Source organism: Semicossyphus pulcher, unplaced genomic scaffold (assembly GCF_022749685.1).
Source record: "Semicossyphus pulcher isolate SPU_LCO1_2020_fin unplaced genomic scaffold, fSemPul1.0.p SCAF_19, whole genome shotgun sequence".
NCBI lineage: Eukaryota > Metazoa > Chordata > Actinopteri > Labriformes > Labridae > Semicossyphus > Semicossyphus pulcher.
The window spans coordinates 20,190,029-20,206,380 of NW_027211692.1; the positions used below are offsets into that span (position 1 = coordinate 20,190,029).

A 16,352-nucleotide genomic window follows, 5' to 3' on the forward strand; every position below is an offset into this window, starting at 1 on the left:
CCTTATAAATAAAGCTTGACTTAACTTGACTTGACTTGACAGCACTAGCCACTGCAACACCGTGCAGCGCCTATATATTTGAAATGAATCACACCTGATTTGAGGCTAAAGCTTAATGCAACAAAAACGCTATAAGCCAAACTTTGGACATTTTCCAATTGGAGTCAGCAAGAAGAACTTTACTGTGTCCCCTGACCTCCAACTGTATCATCTTTGTATAAACTGTCCTCTCTCTCTTTGTTAAAGCAAAGCAAGCTCACACTCGCTCATTCAGATTCCTCTGATCACTCCCACTCTCTTTATATCTCTTACACACACATCAACTTCCGAAACTTACCATGGTAATTACTTTCGGTGAACACGTCTGATTGCGAGATGTGAAGGTGCGACTAAAAAGGGAGGAAGGTAAAAGAAGTCCCGGGTTTCCAGATAATTACTATCTTGTACATTTCCTCAGAAAATTAAATGATAATCTGGTAAACTCCTGAGGTCATAAGATAATGGAAATGTTCTGTATTCAATCATGTGCTGTTAGGCCTGCACTTAGTAACCACTGGGCTACAGCTAATAACTATTATCAAATCTGACCCTGCTAGATTACAGCTGGGAAGAAAATGTCTGTCATTTTATTGGTCTCTTTTCATGATAATATCTCATGATTTATTTTTTTAAATTAAAAATAGGGTCCCCAAAACACATGCATGCACACACAGTTATATGCAAATGCAGCACAGAAGAAGACACGCACACACGGCATCATAGGGAGGAGCATATGGTGATGACACGCTTCAGATGAAAATCTTCATGATTCTCTGCGCCTGTGTGCATGCGTGCGTGTGCGCGTGTGTGTGTGTGTGTGTACTAAACTGATTATTGTTCCCACCACAGAAAATGAGCCAATTCATTTAGAATGGCCCAAATCTACAGAATGACAGTACACCGTGTCCTCTTTTCTGTCCTTGTCTCTTAAAGGGGTAAAACACTTGTTGCTAATTAAAGTTAGGTAAATGTCAGTGCACTGTGGGAAAGAATAGTTTGGGCATCCTCTATCTCGATGCAGCACACGGGCCATTTGAATATCTCTGGCATGCTACAGACTAGCTAGTGCTGCTGTCACTTTTTCTTCATGCCTGGTTTCAGTTTCAAAGTTATTCATTTTCAGCATGTTGTTGAAATCCAAATAGGAAAGAGTCAACAGAGCAAACACACTGACAAGATAAGAGAAACGCAGCTGTGTGTAAATGTACATTTATTTCACAGACAGGTCTAAACGTAATACATTCATACTCCACTGGCTTCTGCCTGCATAGCCCTGCATGTCTGTGTTTCTCTGCACTTCTAACGGAGGGAAATGAACCATAGACAGAGCTTTTGAAGTGTTAATCTTTTGAAACAGTGAATCTGTTCACTCAGACACTGAGCACTTGTCTCTAGCTACATGTAAACAATCTCAGCCAGTGGGTGTAGTTGAGGTGTTTTGACTTTTTTACATTTTGCACCCCCTAAAAACATTTTTGCCGAAAATGTCAACTAGGGGATATAATCATTTAAAATGTAACCATCAGGTTTCTGCCAATGATCTTTCACTAAACATCTTCTGCTGACAGTGTCACTCCTGATTTTTAGCATGTCAAACTCAAAGTGTAAGGAATGGATTTAACCATCTGTTTATCTGCTCTAAACCTAGAGGCAATTATGAGCATGTCCTGTAACTAACTACAGAATTTAGTGATTAACAGTCAATGCTTTTTTTAAAACCTGCATTTAGAACAAGTAAATGTGCATTTTCATCCTTGTTGTGAACACAGTTTAGAGAAAGTTAAGTGCAGCTTTACTCTTATGTTTTCTCCTACATTCTTGCAACTTGACCCATTGTAATCAATTAGTCCCTATGGGATCTACTCAGGCTACGTATTTGAAGCGCGGCAATGTTATTCAATGCTGCAATCTCCACCAGCCGTGTATGCTGTGCGGGAGGCAGCCGTTATATGCGAGTCATTTTCTGCTGCTCCGTTCGTTTTACACGTCAAGTCTATTTTTCCCCGCTGCTGCCCGTCAGTGAAACATAGAAAGCCATAATAATAATAATAATAATAATAATAACTTTAATTTTTATAGCGCCTTTCATGGGACCCAAGGTCGCTTTACAAGGAGGAACACAGAAACACTCACAAACAGACTAGACACAGTACATTGACTGCTATGTAAATACATGCCCACAACCAAGGAATCCATGTTAAATGATGTGATCCGTTTCAGTCTCCTATTAAAGTTATTGATAGGCTGAATGAGCAACAAGATTAATTTGAAAGAGCAATGAATATGTACATCTGGGTAAACCAATCTTATTAATTCATTCTCATTTGACCTGTACATCCGACACAAATACAGAATTAAAGCACAATTCAGAAATAAGTCTAAACATAATTTTGTACTGAGAAAAGTTTCTCTTAAATTATCCTGATGAAACCACTGATGAAATGACTTGACAGAGTTTGAACCAACAGCGAATAATAATTCTGCATTTGCTCAGTGCCATCAGAATTATCCTACTTTAATTCATTCACTACACTTCTACATGCTGCATAAATACACTCGGCCCTTTGAGACTCATCTTTGCTGGAGTCGCAGCCGGTGTAGATCGCAAAATAGATGCTACCGTGACGCTTATGTGTCGCGCATGTTCGTCTGACGCTACAGTATCGCTGTAGATTCCCAGTTATTTCTTGTCACTTTAAACATCCGGTTGGAAAATACAAATATAGACACCAAACACTTAGTTCTAACAGAAACCTAACAGTTCAATAATGCACATGACTCTCGGACTAACTAGTTCTACGCTGCAATACAATAATGATGCTGTTGCTTAATGCTGAGTTTTTAATTTTTGCCAAATACGTGCATCTTTACCATCAGTCTTGTATCACAATATTATGCATAGTAAATAGATGCATAAAAAATTGCATATTCAAACCGTGGACAGAGGTGGAACCACTGTTTTTAACCATCTACCTTAAGCTGATTAGCTTAATTAGCAAGCTTGACATGCATGATAAAACCTGTAAGCAACAGTTTTTATTCATGCCATAACAACTAACTATCAAAGGTTGTGTTCATTGTAATTGCATTTTTATAAACCTGTCTGCAATAATGACCCTTATTTTTCTCTTCCAACAGAGACAAGATCCTGTTGCCTGGGATACCCAGTTCGCCGAAGCATCCCGGGACGTCCTGAACATCCGTTACACCCTCCTGCCCTACCTGTACACTCTGATGTTTGAGGCTCACACCAAAGGAAACACAGTAGTCAGACCACTGTTGCATGAGTAAGCACACACACACACAGAACATACACAGGCCTTATCTTTTGTTACACCATGGCTCAGGCTCACATGTAATCACTTAATCAAATCATTTAGTTATTACGAGGATGTTTTTTTTCTCCTGATTTGCGACAGGATAAGCTGATTTTATACTACATTGCTTGTCATATATGGATGATATCACAAGTGGTGGTTTCTGGACTAAAAAAGCAATATGGGTAGAGTTTGTATTTGATTGCGCCAACACGTTTTCAGCACCACTCTGTTTTTATGCCCAAAACATTTTCAACAAGTTGTCAACATGTAACCATCAAAGCTGCCCTTATTAGCTACAGATACTAAGAGGACAGGAGAAAAAATAAGTAACTCTTTGCACTTTTGAATAACTTGAACAGGTTCCTTGCCACAGCCGCTGCAGTAAATAAGAAGCCCTTGGGCAAGGCACTTCCTGTTTCAAATTCTGCCTGTTTAGAGGCCAACCACAGATGACTTTGGCAATACTTGGCAGCTCCCAGATGCAAATGTGTGGCACTGTGTGCAAAAAAAAAAGGCATATTTATTCATTTTAAGAGGGTCTTATAAAGTCACAGATGGTATTTAAGGAGCTGGCGGGGTGAGTCTGGCTGCATCTTCAAACCACTGAATTCTCAATGAGTACTTGAGCAGTCGTCTGGGCTGAGGACACAGGAGAGCGTGTCAGTGGCAATTTTTCAGTCAGCCTAATGCCGTCTGTGCTGGTGTGTCGCAGGTTTGTGAAAGACAAAGCTACATGGGAAATCTACAAGCAGTTCCTCTGGGGACCAGCCCTGCTGATCACTCCTGCCCTTGACGAGGTACGCACACACACACACACACACACACATGCACACATGCTATGCACATTATAAACGTATCACAGATGCAACTTGCAATCATTTTAGGGGTAGTTGTCAGTCTGTATCCTCTACTATTGTACTATTCGAGTCTTCACCTTCTTGTAATGAACTTATTTTGCAATTCACAGGGAGCCAGGCATGTGGATGGCTATGTTCCTGATGCACGCTGGTATGACTACCACACGGTGAGTCCATATCTGCAACCAACATAGACAAATTGGATAATAAAAGTCTCTACAAATGCACCTAGACAGTCAAGCTACAATGCAACAATACAGCAGCAAGCACAACAGAATTATTGTCTTATGGACACAGGTGACCACATCTGACTTGTTAATTACTGTATGCATATTGATGTTGATACTATTCCTAACATTAAAAAGTCTGATTATTTCTCTGTGTTAATAATGCACAGCACTGCATCTATCAGTTGCTTTATGTCTAAGAACTAGACATCCAACAAAGACTGAAATGATGATACTAACAAGACGTCTTTGACAACATCATTAAAGACTTCCAGCTCAACAACTGCAGAAGGTGTCCCAGTGACAAAAACAAACATCCAATCGCTCTGTCTCTTTCTAGCGAGGGGACCCCCCAACTGTCTGACAGCATCATAAAGCCAAACAAGAAACAAGTGTATAAATGCGGGCATGGGAAGGTGGGGAGGAGTGGTTGCCTCCATTAAACTTGCACACAAAAAGGTATGAGCTGTTAGAGAAAGGGTCAAGGACAGAGTGGAAAATACTGGGAAAAAAGCAGTTAGCAAAGAACTCTTTTGGCGTGTAATAAATCACAGAAATGTTTCAGATGTAGCCTTTATAGATGTCACATATTTTACTGCGTGCTTTGTGATTTAGCGGTGCACAAATGTCAATATCCCCACAAAGGAATCGCTGAATAAAATGAACCAAAGCTGAATTTTCATGTAGTATTTCTAGCTCTTTAATACGATGTCATTTTTGCTGCTTTCATCAGGCCAAGGATGTCGGAGTGCGTGGCAAAGTTGTAGGGATGCCCACACCTTTGAATCACACCAACCTTCATATCAGAGGAGGATACATCTTACCCTGGCAGAAACCAGAGAATAACACACAGTTCAGGTAAGTACACACATTTGATTGACACATCATGAAAGCTACAGGTCAGCATCTTGTGTTTTCAGTGTGCGTGTGTGTGTGTTTCCTGTCTTTTTGTGCCTCAGTGCCTTTGCAGAGAGATAGGGTTAATGTTATGTGTGACCAACTTACAGATTAATGTCGCCTATGATTCAAAGTGTGTGTGTGATAAAAAAAAAGAGGGAGTGAGAATGAGCGAGACAGTTAGAGGGTGACGAGTGTTCCCGAGCAGTGAGATCAGGTGGATGCTCCCAGCAGGAATGTTAATGCATTTGTCCTCAGCAGCAGGTATAAATAGATGTTGTCCTTTAGCAATCTGCTATAAGCCTCTTTACCCCTCCTGTTTCAGTCGCAAGAATCCTTTAGGACTGATCGTCGCCCTGAGTGACAGTGGAACAGCTCAAGGATCATTCTTCTGGGACGATGGGGAAGGAATAGGTAAGTGTGAGGTCGCCCTTATACATCCACTGACATATCCACAGAAAAGTGCATCATTTCATGTTTTAACGTGTATTTATGAATGATTATTCATGATAGTCACCATTTGTTTAAATGGTGATTATCATAACTATCGCGCAATATCTATTTGCTGATATAGTTTATGTGAGGTTTATAACGTCATAAAAATCTAAGGTGGTAGATGGATTGTCATGTACAGTTAGTGCACTGACCTAAATGGGTTTTTAGCCATTCAAGTAGAATGGTTCTATGGGTGGTATAAAACCCTCTGGTCTGTTGGTCCACAACCTTGATCCAATGTGAAATATCTCATCCAACATTGGCATGATGGGCTGCACAGTGGTGCAGTGGGTAGCGTTGTTGCCTCACAGCTCAAAGTTTCCTAGCCTGAACACCAATTCGGACGAAATGTGCATGTTCTTCCCGTGCATGCGTGGGCTTCCTCCCACATTCAAATGTATGTCTTGTTAGGTATGCTCTTTCGGTGACTCTAAATTCCCTGTAAGGTGTAACTGTCATCCCTGTAATTGACTGGTCCAGGTCTCGCCCAATGTCAGCTAGGATAGACCCCAGACCCCCTGCAACCCTGAACAGGATAAGCGGTATAGGTAATAGATGGATGGAATTTTGGCATATTGTCCACTTAAAACTCATTTCTCAAGACCCTTCATTTGTTATTTATTTGTGTAGAACTTATGGTTCTGACCAAATACCTCTTAAAACTAATGGTATTCCCACCAATCACAACATTTCATATCAGCATGTTAGCATGCTTAGCATTTACCTTGATGCACTGCTGTGACTTTGTACAACCTCACTAAGCTACACGCTAGCACTGACTCCTTTTTTGTCCAATTTAAATATTTGCATGACAAACCAAAATGTGACCCCGAAACAGCTCTTTGGAAGGTAACATTGTACAAGCTGATCCTGGATTACAGTACAAAACCCTTTATCATGGACAAGTTGACCCTGAACAGCAGCGAGAGAGTTTTTAAAATGAATACATTTCACACACCCTGCAAAAGTCAGTATAGACATGCTATTTCCCTTCTTTTGAGCCTTTAAGTTAAGACAAAAACTAATTGAAAACATCAAATTTTGACGGATCATAAGCACCAAATTGACATAAGGACAAACGGACATAACAAAATGTTTTTATTTTGTAATTTATAGATGGAAAAAGGAAGGTGGTTTAAACTGCATTAATCTGAATACTCAATAATTTTTTTGTAGAGTTTAAAAATCAGGTACACCTTAAACTTATGTTATAAAGCACATGGAGTTATTCTTACTGAATATGAATTTCTTCGATGATGTTATCAGATAGACACAGAGAAGTACATCAAAGTCCCTCTCCACTGTCTCCCTCTCCCTCACTCTCTCTCTCTCTCTCTCTCTCGCACTGATATACGAACAGAATCAGCCTCTTGAAGTGCCTCTGTGAGAGATGCACTCCTCTGTGAAAGGCATGTTTGTGTTGGGACAAAGAGAGGGAAGGGAGAGATAGAGAGAGAACGAGGGATGACAGAGAAGGGGAGTGACAGAAACTATTACAGTAATTCCCCGTGTCGCTGCCTGGAGATATGCTCTCCATCACTCCTCTTTTATCTGCTTGCTCGCTTCCCTCGTCTGCGTCTCGCTGCCTGTCTACAGCCGAGCCTCCCTATGTCTTTCTTGTTTGCTTTGCCTCTCCTGCTCACCTGTATTATCTGCTTTTCTCGAGTTGTGCATGTTTGAGTTTCACTTCAGATGGTTTCAATCTGCTGTCAGTCAGACTGCGCATTAGTCACTCATTCATCAGCTACTCCCTCATTCATTCAGCCTCATTCATTTAACTAGTCCTAGGCTCAAACTAACCTTGTTCTTTTATTTGCTCATTTAATCAACAAGTAATAAGTGGAGGTGATGCTGTGTGATGAGTCAAAAGCTGTGTCCCAATCCAGGGGCTGCAGCCTTTGAAGGAGGCGAAGGATGCGTTATTCATAGCCTGCGTAGACCGTTAAAGCCGAACTGAAATGAGACTGTCTGGTCCACGGAGCATTTCCTGTTTTTGACACCCTTACCCTTGCATCACCAAGTGCTGCTCCTGTGTCTAGCAACAGGTAGCTAGCGGGCTAACTAGCTTGCATAACTAAAGTTGAGTAAGTTAACTTATATTGTTTCCAGGGCCCTTTTGTTTATTTTTAACATGTGTAATGCTAGCTAGTCAATTGAGCTGAAACCATTTTACATTTAAACGTTTATTCCAAGGCCGCGTAAAATGCGCAATGCATCTCTGGATACGTTGGGCCGCGAAGGATGCACCCGATGGATCCTTCGCGGCCTGGGAAACGGAGGACGTATTTGTCGGCTGCATCTGAAGGAGCCTTCAAATTGGGACAGCCTTCAACGCGCTTCTGTGATGCAATCGGCCTTCAAAGGCTGCAGACCCTGGATTGGGACTCAGTATGGTTGAGTCTATTAATGAGTCAGGACTGGACTTATTAACTCATCTATTCAGTCACATGCACTTCTGTTTTACATTCAGGTAGTCACACACCCTTTTTCTCTCTCCCTCCATTAACTCTATCCCTCACCCGCCATGTAATACACTGTTATTTCTCTCCTCAGACACAGTCGCGAAGGAACAGTACCTGCTGACCACCTTTTCAGCTGCAGAGGTGAGTTCAAGGATCAACTACATTTCTTGTTTCATTTTTTCTTCATCCTCATTATTGTTATTAATGCAGCGAGACTGGAGAATAAGCCCATTGTATTGACCTGCAACAGGGCTGTGGTAGGCGGATGTTAGAGGCTAAAGCATTAGCACAGAGATTGTGTCTAACTCTGGGTGATGAGTTAGGAACAAAAGGCTTTTACCACTTTACTTTTACAGCTTTGCTTCTATTTTTTTAACAATTAGAAAAAGAATTTACATAATCAACTAAGGTTAAGTTTAACCACAATATGCAATAATAATGATTTTACAGTCTTTAATGCAACCAAAAACATGAGGTAGCAGAGATGATTTTCAGTTTTATTGTCCTGCTCTACACATTTCTTTTGATGTAAGATTTAGCAGTCATGCGCATGTCATGGTGACGTTATTTTAGAAGATAAAATAACAAAGCAGATATTGAAATCAAATGCTCCATTTGCAGCAGCAAAAGCCTTTGGTTTCCTGCCATCACCAGGCCAACAGCCCTAATGAAGTCACAATGTCACGTTCACCAGGTGCGGGGCTTTTGTTGCGCGCATACCTGTTGAGCATTTTTTATGGTTCCAAAATAACACGCTTGCATGGAGGTTGTTGGAGTGGAGCAGCTGTGGTTGTGTTTATCAGAGAGCATTTCTGGTACTTGTTTTGGCACAAATTGCACTTGCATTTATGCCTGCTCCCGACAGCCTCTTATCACAAACACAAGCACAAAGAGCAATTTTGTGGCTTCAGTTTTGAAAAGCACGAAAACTGATTCCAAAATGACAAAAACAGCAACAAAAGAACTTAACCGATTACAGATTAAAATGTTTTAGTATGGTGAAAGCAAACTCTTTGGTAAGACTAATGAGTCTTTTCCACAGAGGCATATCCTCCACCTAAAGTAGATTGAATATCAGTAGCCATCCTGCAGTATCATCTAGTATTAGAGGTGTTTTAAACAGCAGAAATTTGGGTGCAATTTAGAGCAAAAATTAACACCAAAATGCACTGTACAGCCCCATCAATATTACCAGTTAAAATGAGTTAAAACATAGATATATCAAGAAGGACAGCAAATATAATAGTGCCTTGTGTTTGCACCTCTGCTGATGTTGTGTATGCCTAAAAAACAGCCTTAAATATTGTGTGTCCCTAAGTCTAATGGCGAAGTGCAGTGAGAAGCCACAGTGTGATCGCATTTTCAGTAGGACATGACAGACACTCCCTAATCACTGGGACTAATGGGACTAACCCAGCCCTATATGCTTCTTAGCCAAGCAAAAGCACACAGACACACATTAACGAGCACCCGTTCAATCTCAAACATACACACACACGTATATGCACACATCCAAAGAACACACATACCCACATACAGCGAGCATGGCCAAACATCTGTGGCTGTCCTCTGCCTACCATCAGGCTCATTCCAAAGCAATTTCACACAGCGATAAAACAGGCACACTGTCTGACAGCCAAAGGGGGAGAGAGCGAGAAAGGGAGCCTAAGTGTGTGTGTGTGCACATGTGTGTGTTAGAACAGACAGATGTGAGAAGATGAGGATAAGTTGGGCAATGAGGCTAGTGCTGCCTGGCAGATTAGCAGATCGTATGCCATTTTGGATCGCAATCTGAATCATGTGTGTGTGTGTGTGTGTGTGTGTGTGTGCGCACACGTGCGAGTGTGTGTGTTACTTTAGCTCCATATGATTGGACCTTTAGAGCGAGGCCATTTTCACAAAGTGTGAACATTTAAGTCTTCCTCAGTTTTACTTTGATAAATTGATGATCAAGAAGTGAGTGTGTGTGTGTGTGTGTGTGTGTGTGTGTGTGTGTGTGTGTGTGCAAGTATGTGTGTCTCTTACATTGTGATCTTGATAGAAGCATGTAAAACTATTCAGACAATTAAAATCTACAAAGAGCAAAGCATAGAGTAGAATAATACTGTGGATATTAAACTAATGATATAAATAAATGATCTAATAATCATCTGTTTGTGTCTCCTTCCATTTTCTCTTCCAGAACAGTCTGACCAGTAAGGTGGAGCACAGCGGCCTGGCTGTAGCTGACCGCCTGACCCTGGGAGTGGTGAAGGTCTGGGGTGCAGGTACAGTTGGGATCACACATGTGACCCTCACAGACGGGACAGGAACAGCGCATTCACTGACCCCGACGCACAACATCGACACTCAGGTGAGAAGACTTTTGGCTGTGTTAAATGACAAGTTGAAGTCAGTATAGTGCAAGTTTTATCAAGAACAGCTTAAAATTCTGTTTTTTAAAGCAGCCTACAAATGTTGTTAAAGAGGGGGTATTAGGCTGTCACATTTTAAGAAAGAATTTTACAACGCAGGATGTCCAGACTAAACGTGGGTGAAGTTTCAAATCTGTAGGTTAAAATATGTTGGAGTAATCCCCAGGCTTCTCAGCTCAGTCTACAGGCTGCTGTGAACGCCGGGTTTCACACAGTTTTTTCTACACCCTGCACGTTGTGACGTCACAACGTGCAGCCTCAGCAGTCTTCAGAGAGCTGCCCAATCAGAAGAAAGTGGGCTTGTAAGGGGCAAAGTTTCATAAAGGGACGGAGCTGACTGAGTCATTTCAGGCAGAGGCTGTATGAGGGGTTTTTTTAAATGTAAATTATGCTAAGCTACTCCACAGGTATCACAGAGTGAAATATGAGGCTTGGAATTAGCACAATACACTCTCTTTAATGATTTCTGCGGGAAATGGTCCATGACAGCAAAAGTTCTTAGCGTAAATGAAACGCCAGTGTCTGACTAATAATGTTTAGTAAACCCTATATATACGCTTTAATGTTAAATTAAATACATTTCATATATATCATTTTATTTAATATTAAACCGACTACATTCAGCATCTTTAAAGCCTCAGAAAAAATAGGAAATGTGAAATTCATAGTGAATTGTCTCACATCATTAGCTTAAAATCAGCAGTAGATATTGTGATTCAATAATAACTTTTTTCTGCAAAATATTATTCACTCATCATTAAGACCATAAATACTAGGCATCTGCTTGCAGGGAGGGGAAACTTAAATGATAATGGGACAACATAATGTAATGTGTATACAAGTGAACACATGCCGCTGCATCCCATAAAATCCACTCAGCTAAAATGTTTGCTCTGATTACCTGAAAGTAAACACATTTATAACTGCCTTACATGCATTCAGTCAGTGTCATTGCATGTAATAGTTCACTTTGCACATTAATATCATAGCTCAGTGAGCATTTTTCATCCCTGCATGCACACATTTCATAAACACGCCCCAGGTTTCAGGTTGATGGAGCGTTTCCCTGCCCGTCAAAAACTGTCACTGTAACAGAAAAAACCTCAGGTTCACAACCCAACCCCTGCTGTGCCGCACTCATCTAATAGCTGTAATCAACTCTGCATTCCCCTCTGACACTGTTGTTTTGTAATGAAGACTTGACTCAGGACAGCGATTTGAAAGCCGCTCGTGTAAAATGATTGTCACTTCCTCTAGCTCGCTCAATCATCTGCTCCGATGTTTGAGCAGGAAACAATGATAGAGAATGGTGAGGAATTGTGTACACAAGGCAAAGCCAAGTGGCCTGTTACAGCACCAGCTCCGTGGTGATTCATTTGTCCAAAATGCCTCACAGTACCAGCAGTCGCTTTCATTTTTGTGACGGTAAAAATGTTTTAACTTCTTCACATCAGGGAAGCCCCATTGTATCTATTTGTGAATCTCCTCTGTAGCCCTCTGAAGAGGGTCAAGGTCAACCGCGACATTCAGTTACAGCAAGAAGCTAGTCAAAGGATGCAAAAGTGGAAGTTGAACAGTGCTTGAGCTGAGGTCGTGGAGCTGAAGGACAGCTTCTTGTGAGGTTACAGAGACAGTTGGTCTAAAAATGTTAAAAAAGGAAATGGGAGGTAGTAAAATTCTGGTCACATGAGGGTCAACTGGATAAGAGAGGCATATAAATAGGGTAGGTAGGGAATAGAGTTTTCTTACATAATGATATAGAGGATGGGTGCTACAGGGGTTTTCGACTACAGGTGTAAAGCTGAACAAAAGGCCAAGTTTAAGAAGATAGCATGTGTTCTCTTTTCTCATTTGGCCTGTGATAAAATATTCCTGTCTGGCTTGTGTACTGTACTCAGTGCACTTATCGCGAGCATGAAAATGATTGCTGCAGCAGCTCCATAAATAATCGTAGGTGAAAAAAAGCCGGGAAGCATTTGATTTATACTGTTCTTGGAGAAGACAGACGGGGGAGAAGCAAGCAGGGACGGTAAGAATTGCAGATGAAGAAAGTCAGAATGACGGAGGGATTTTGAGAGTGTGTGTGTGTGTGTGGGGGGGGGGGGCATGCACGGATGGGCAGAGAATAATGAAAAGACAGAAAGACAGTCCATCTTTGGAAAAGGAGGGGAGGAAGGACAAAGAAAGCAGATGGAGAGAGGAAAAGAGAGGTGAAAGAGATAAACAGGAAGAATGAAGGATGGGTGGAGGAGAGCAAGAAGGGCAGAGAGAAGGGGAGCGAGGGAATGAGGATGACACAGTGTGCACATGGTAATAAGTGGTGTTTCAGTGCAAGACAATCCATTCATCTCCTTAAGTATTGTCTGATAGGGTAACAACTTGAAAGAAGCAGTGAGCAGCTGGTGCTGTGTCATTTGAATACAGTGAGGTGGAGGAGCTATTTCTGTCGGGTACAGGACAAGATGTTTTATTCTGAACCTATACAGGCCTCTTCATGCTGTCATTTATAATATCTCATCACATGGATAAGCCCGGGCTTGTTTAACTCTACCAGGGACCCATGCTGTTTATATGGCAAAAGAGAAATGGGATTAGTCCCCTTTAAATCGGATTCAAGGTACAGAGAAGAGCAGGGGGAACGTACTGTACATTTCCATATCTGTCACATTTAGTAGACTTAACTCCTGAAGGAAGTTACAAAACACAGCAAGTTCTGTGTCTTTATTATCTGTGCTGAGCACAGGCCAGGTACAAACTAACAACCCACAAATCCATCATAGGCCGACTAATACATTGTACAGGCAATCACTCACGTTCCCACCTTTTGATAATTTAAAGTCGCAATTTTGACCATACTTGCATGTCCTGGGATATGAGGGCTGTATATGTTTAAGTACAACCGTAACCCTTATCCTATATGTCATGATTTAATACCTGTAAACTGTGATATTTAAGGAAACTATTTAAGGAAAGGCCATGTACGGTTTTACAAGAAAAGATGGCTCCTTCTTAACCAAACTGCATACATTTTTCTTCTTGTGTCTACAGGAGCTGATTGTGGATGCTACTTCAAAGTCTGTCCATGTGGATCAGCCCTTTTCCATGGTATGGAGAACCAGCGCCTGATCAAATGAGTCATTCTTGTGTTTTGCTGGTAAATAATTAATGTACCTGTACAGAATAATGGTCTTTTAATAAATTATTATGTAAAATAAATGTAATGTATTTTGAACATGGATTGATGAGCCTACCGCGAGCTGCATGTTGTTTTTCGTTTTTGAAATCTTTTTTGAAATTTTGACATCCCAAAACATGTTGGGTTTTTTTAAAAGTAGCTTGATGGAAACAGTTGTCTTCATTATTGTTGTTGTCTTAATACCCACAATATAGAGCTAGAAATGAATAAAGCGATTGATTGTGAAGGAAAATATATGTTGACCGTCTTGATTTTTTCAAACGACAAAAAAATGTTAGTAGACACATTACACAATCCTGCAAATGGTTTAACATTCTTCCAGTGATCTAAAGGTGGTGGTGATGTGCCAAGAAAAGTAGGATCAGGCCAACAAGGGCAGGGAACAAGTCTATCTAGAAGAATCTAGTAACATGGACATAGACAACACAGTATTATAAATATTTGGCTTTCAAATATCTGTAAACTACGGAGCCCCTGAAGTCCTAAAAGGTGATACATTTTGTGACGCCAAGATAATTTTGTGAATGCAGAAGATAATAACTTGCTCCCACAAGATAATTATCTTGATACAATTTTTCACTTTCACTTCAGGGGCTCCGTAGTAAACTCAAAGTTACAAAAATACATTTTTGACCAGTTTTTGAAAATATAAACAGAAATGTTGTTTGTTGATTTAAAAAAAACTCTAAAGGGCACCTTAAAACATGCACCTATGCAAACGTACTCATTAAGCCGAAGATATACTTGCTTTTTCACCTTGCGTTCGTGTACACAACTGGCTGTGTCTCGAATGTAATTGTTCACATACTTGGCTATGCACTACCTGTTAATGGAGCATACCTGTAGAGGGCACACCAGAGAGCTCAGGACATATACAACCAATGGATTGATGTTAACAACAGACACGGCAACACTCGATGTGCTTTCACACCATTATGAAAATTGATCATGTAGGCATACACATACATTAACTAAATATATTGACAAATATTGCACTTTTTTTATGCTAATTCAAGTCGCCTTTCTTATTTTGGATTTTACTTCCCCATAATCCATTTACCTGCAAAGGAAATAATGGTTCACCCTAATTTGTGACTGCAACACATTACCTGCAGAGTGAGAGATTTTATGAGATTGTTCTGGCCCTTCCTCCAGCCCACAGAAGCATCAGCAGGCAGCCAACTGCTGTGCACAGAGTGAACAGGTGTCCCAAATAAAATAACAAACAGCCAGAACTAATGACCAGTGGAAGGAACTGCACGCAACATCTCCAGAATTCAGCTTTGATAATTGGGATTTCTTTGATGTAAGATGAACGTGATGCTGTGATGGATTCCCTGCTGTGACACCGGCCCCCAACACAGTGATGATGGCTTAAGTGGGATTGTTAAGTGCAGCTTAAACTGTTGTGCACATTGCAATATGTGTGGGCATGCATGTGTAGGGCTGTGTGTGTGTGTGTGCCAGGAAAAGACACTAATAATAGCTCTCACCTGCGGCAGGCTGTCTACCTGAGCTTTGTCTCATCACATTATATCCCCATAATGATACAGCCACCCATTATTCAGCCTGCAGTAAATGTAATGATATCAATTTAGCCATGGGCAGCTTAAATTGATTCCCACGCTAATCGCCACTCCATGGTTAGGAATGAACTGAGTGGTTTGTGGTGCATGCCAGATGTAGGTGTTTGTCTCTGTGTGTCACTGAGATTGTGTCCAAAAAGTTTGCATTCGTGATGATTCATTGCAGCCCCTGTCGCAGGTAATGTTTTATTTTGAAAAGAAAAGTTCTCTGTTTTGACTTGAGAAAACAAAGCCAGCCACCCACGAGCGCCAGCAGGACTAATTGAGCCGGTGATCTGACGAGGCATTCTTCCTGGTATCATACTGAAGTCATAACACTGCCGGTGGAAGAAATCGAAGAGAAAAGACAACACAGAAACAATCGAGGCTTTTTTTGTTCTTCCACACTTGTGGTTTCTGGTTTTATCAGTTGTTATAAAAATAATATTACCTCTCTGATCTCACTGAAGAAAGAAACTTGATATTGAATGCCCCCTGACACTACCGTCACCAGAATGTGCCGGTGTGATAAGTGATTTTACATGTTTTCTCTTCTGTCAAATATTTGTATAAACCACGGAGGCAGACAACACCATAGGACACTCAAATCCGTCTTTCTTCTCAGACAACAAGAGGAGCTCACATCTATTTATGCCTGCATGTGTTTGACTCGAAGTTTTTAAGAAGCAAAAGTTGTGCACAAGCAAGACAACTGTCTGTTTCAATGCGGTGGGTCAAAATATATGTGGCCTATAATTCGCCTACCATAGTTTCAGAAAGTGTAAGACAACAATGACGATAAGTGGAAGGTAGTACTCCTTGACAGCTGAACTTACACATGTACCTGGGATCCATCTCAAGAGTGTTTGTTTATGTAAAA

At 40.9% G+C, this 16,352-nt stretch overlaps 1 protein-coding gene across 1 annotated transcript in view; it reads left to right on the forward strand.

The window, feature by feature from the left end:
* The window catches only part of si (sucrase-isomaltase), a 62,602-nt gene extending 48,710 nt beyond the window's left edge, over positions 1-13,892 (forward strand). Inside the window, exons 40-47 of the mRNA XM_069668250.1 lie at positions 3,178-3,326; positions 4,072-4,156; positions 4,327-4,383; positions 5,177-5,301; positions 5,666-5,754; positions 8,389-8,438; positions 10,480-10,650; positions 13,760-13,892. Of these exons, the coding sequence (XP_069524351.1) occupies positions 3,178-3,326; positions 4,072-4,156; positions 4,327-4,383; positions 5,177-5,301; positions 5,666-5,754; positions 8,389-8,438; positions 10,480-10,650; positions 13,760-13,837 (804 nt within the window). The 3' untranslated portion in view covers positions 13,838-13,892. The remainder of the gene's footprint in view (positions 1-3,177; positions 3,327-4,071; positions 4,157-4,326; positions 4,384-5,176; positions 5,302-5,665; positions 5,755-8,388; positions 8,439-10,479; positions 10,651-13,759) is intronic.
* The last annotated feature ends 2,460 nt before the right edge of the window (positions 13,893-16,352 follow it).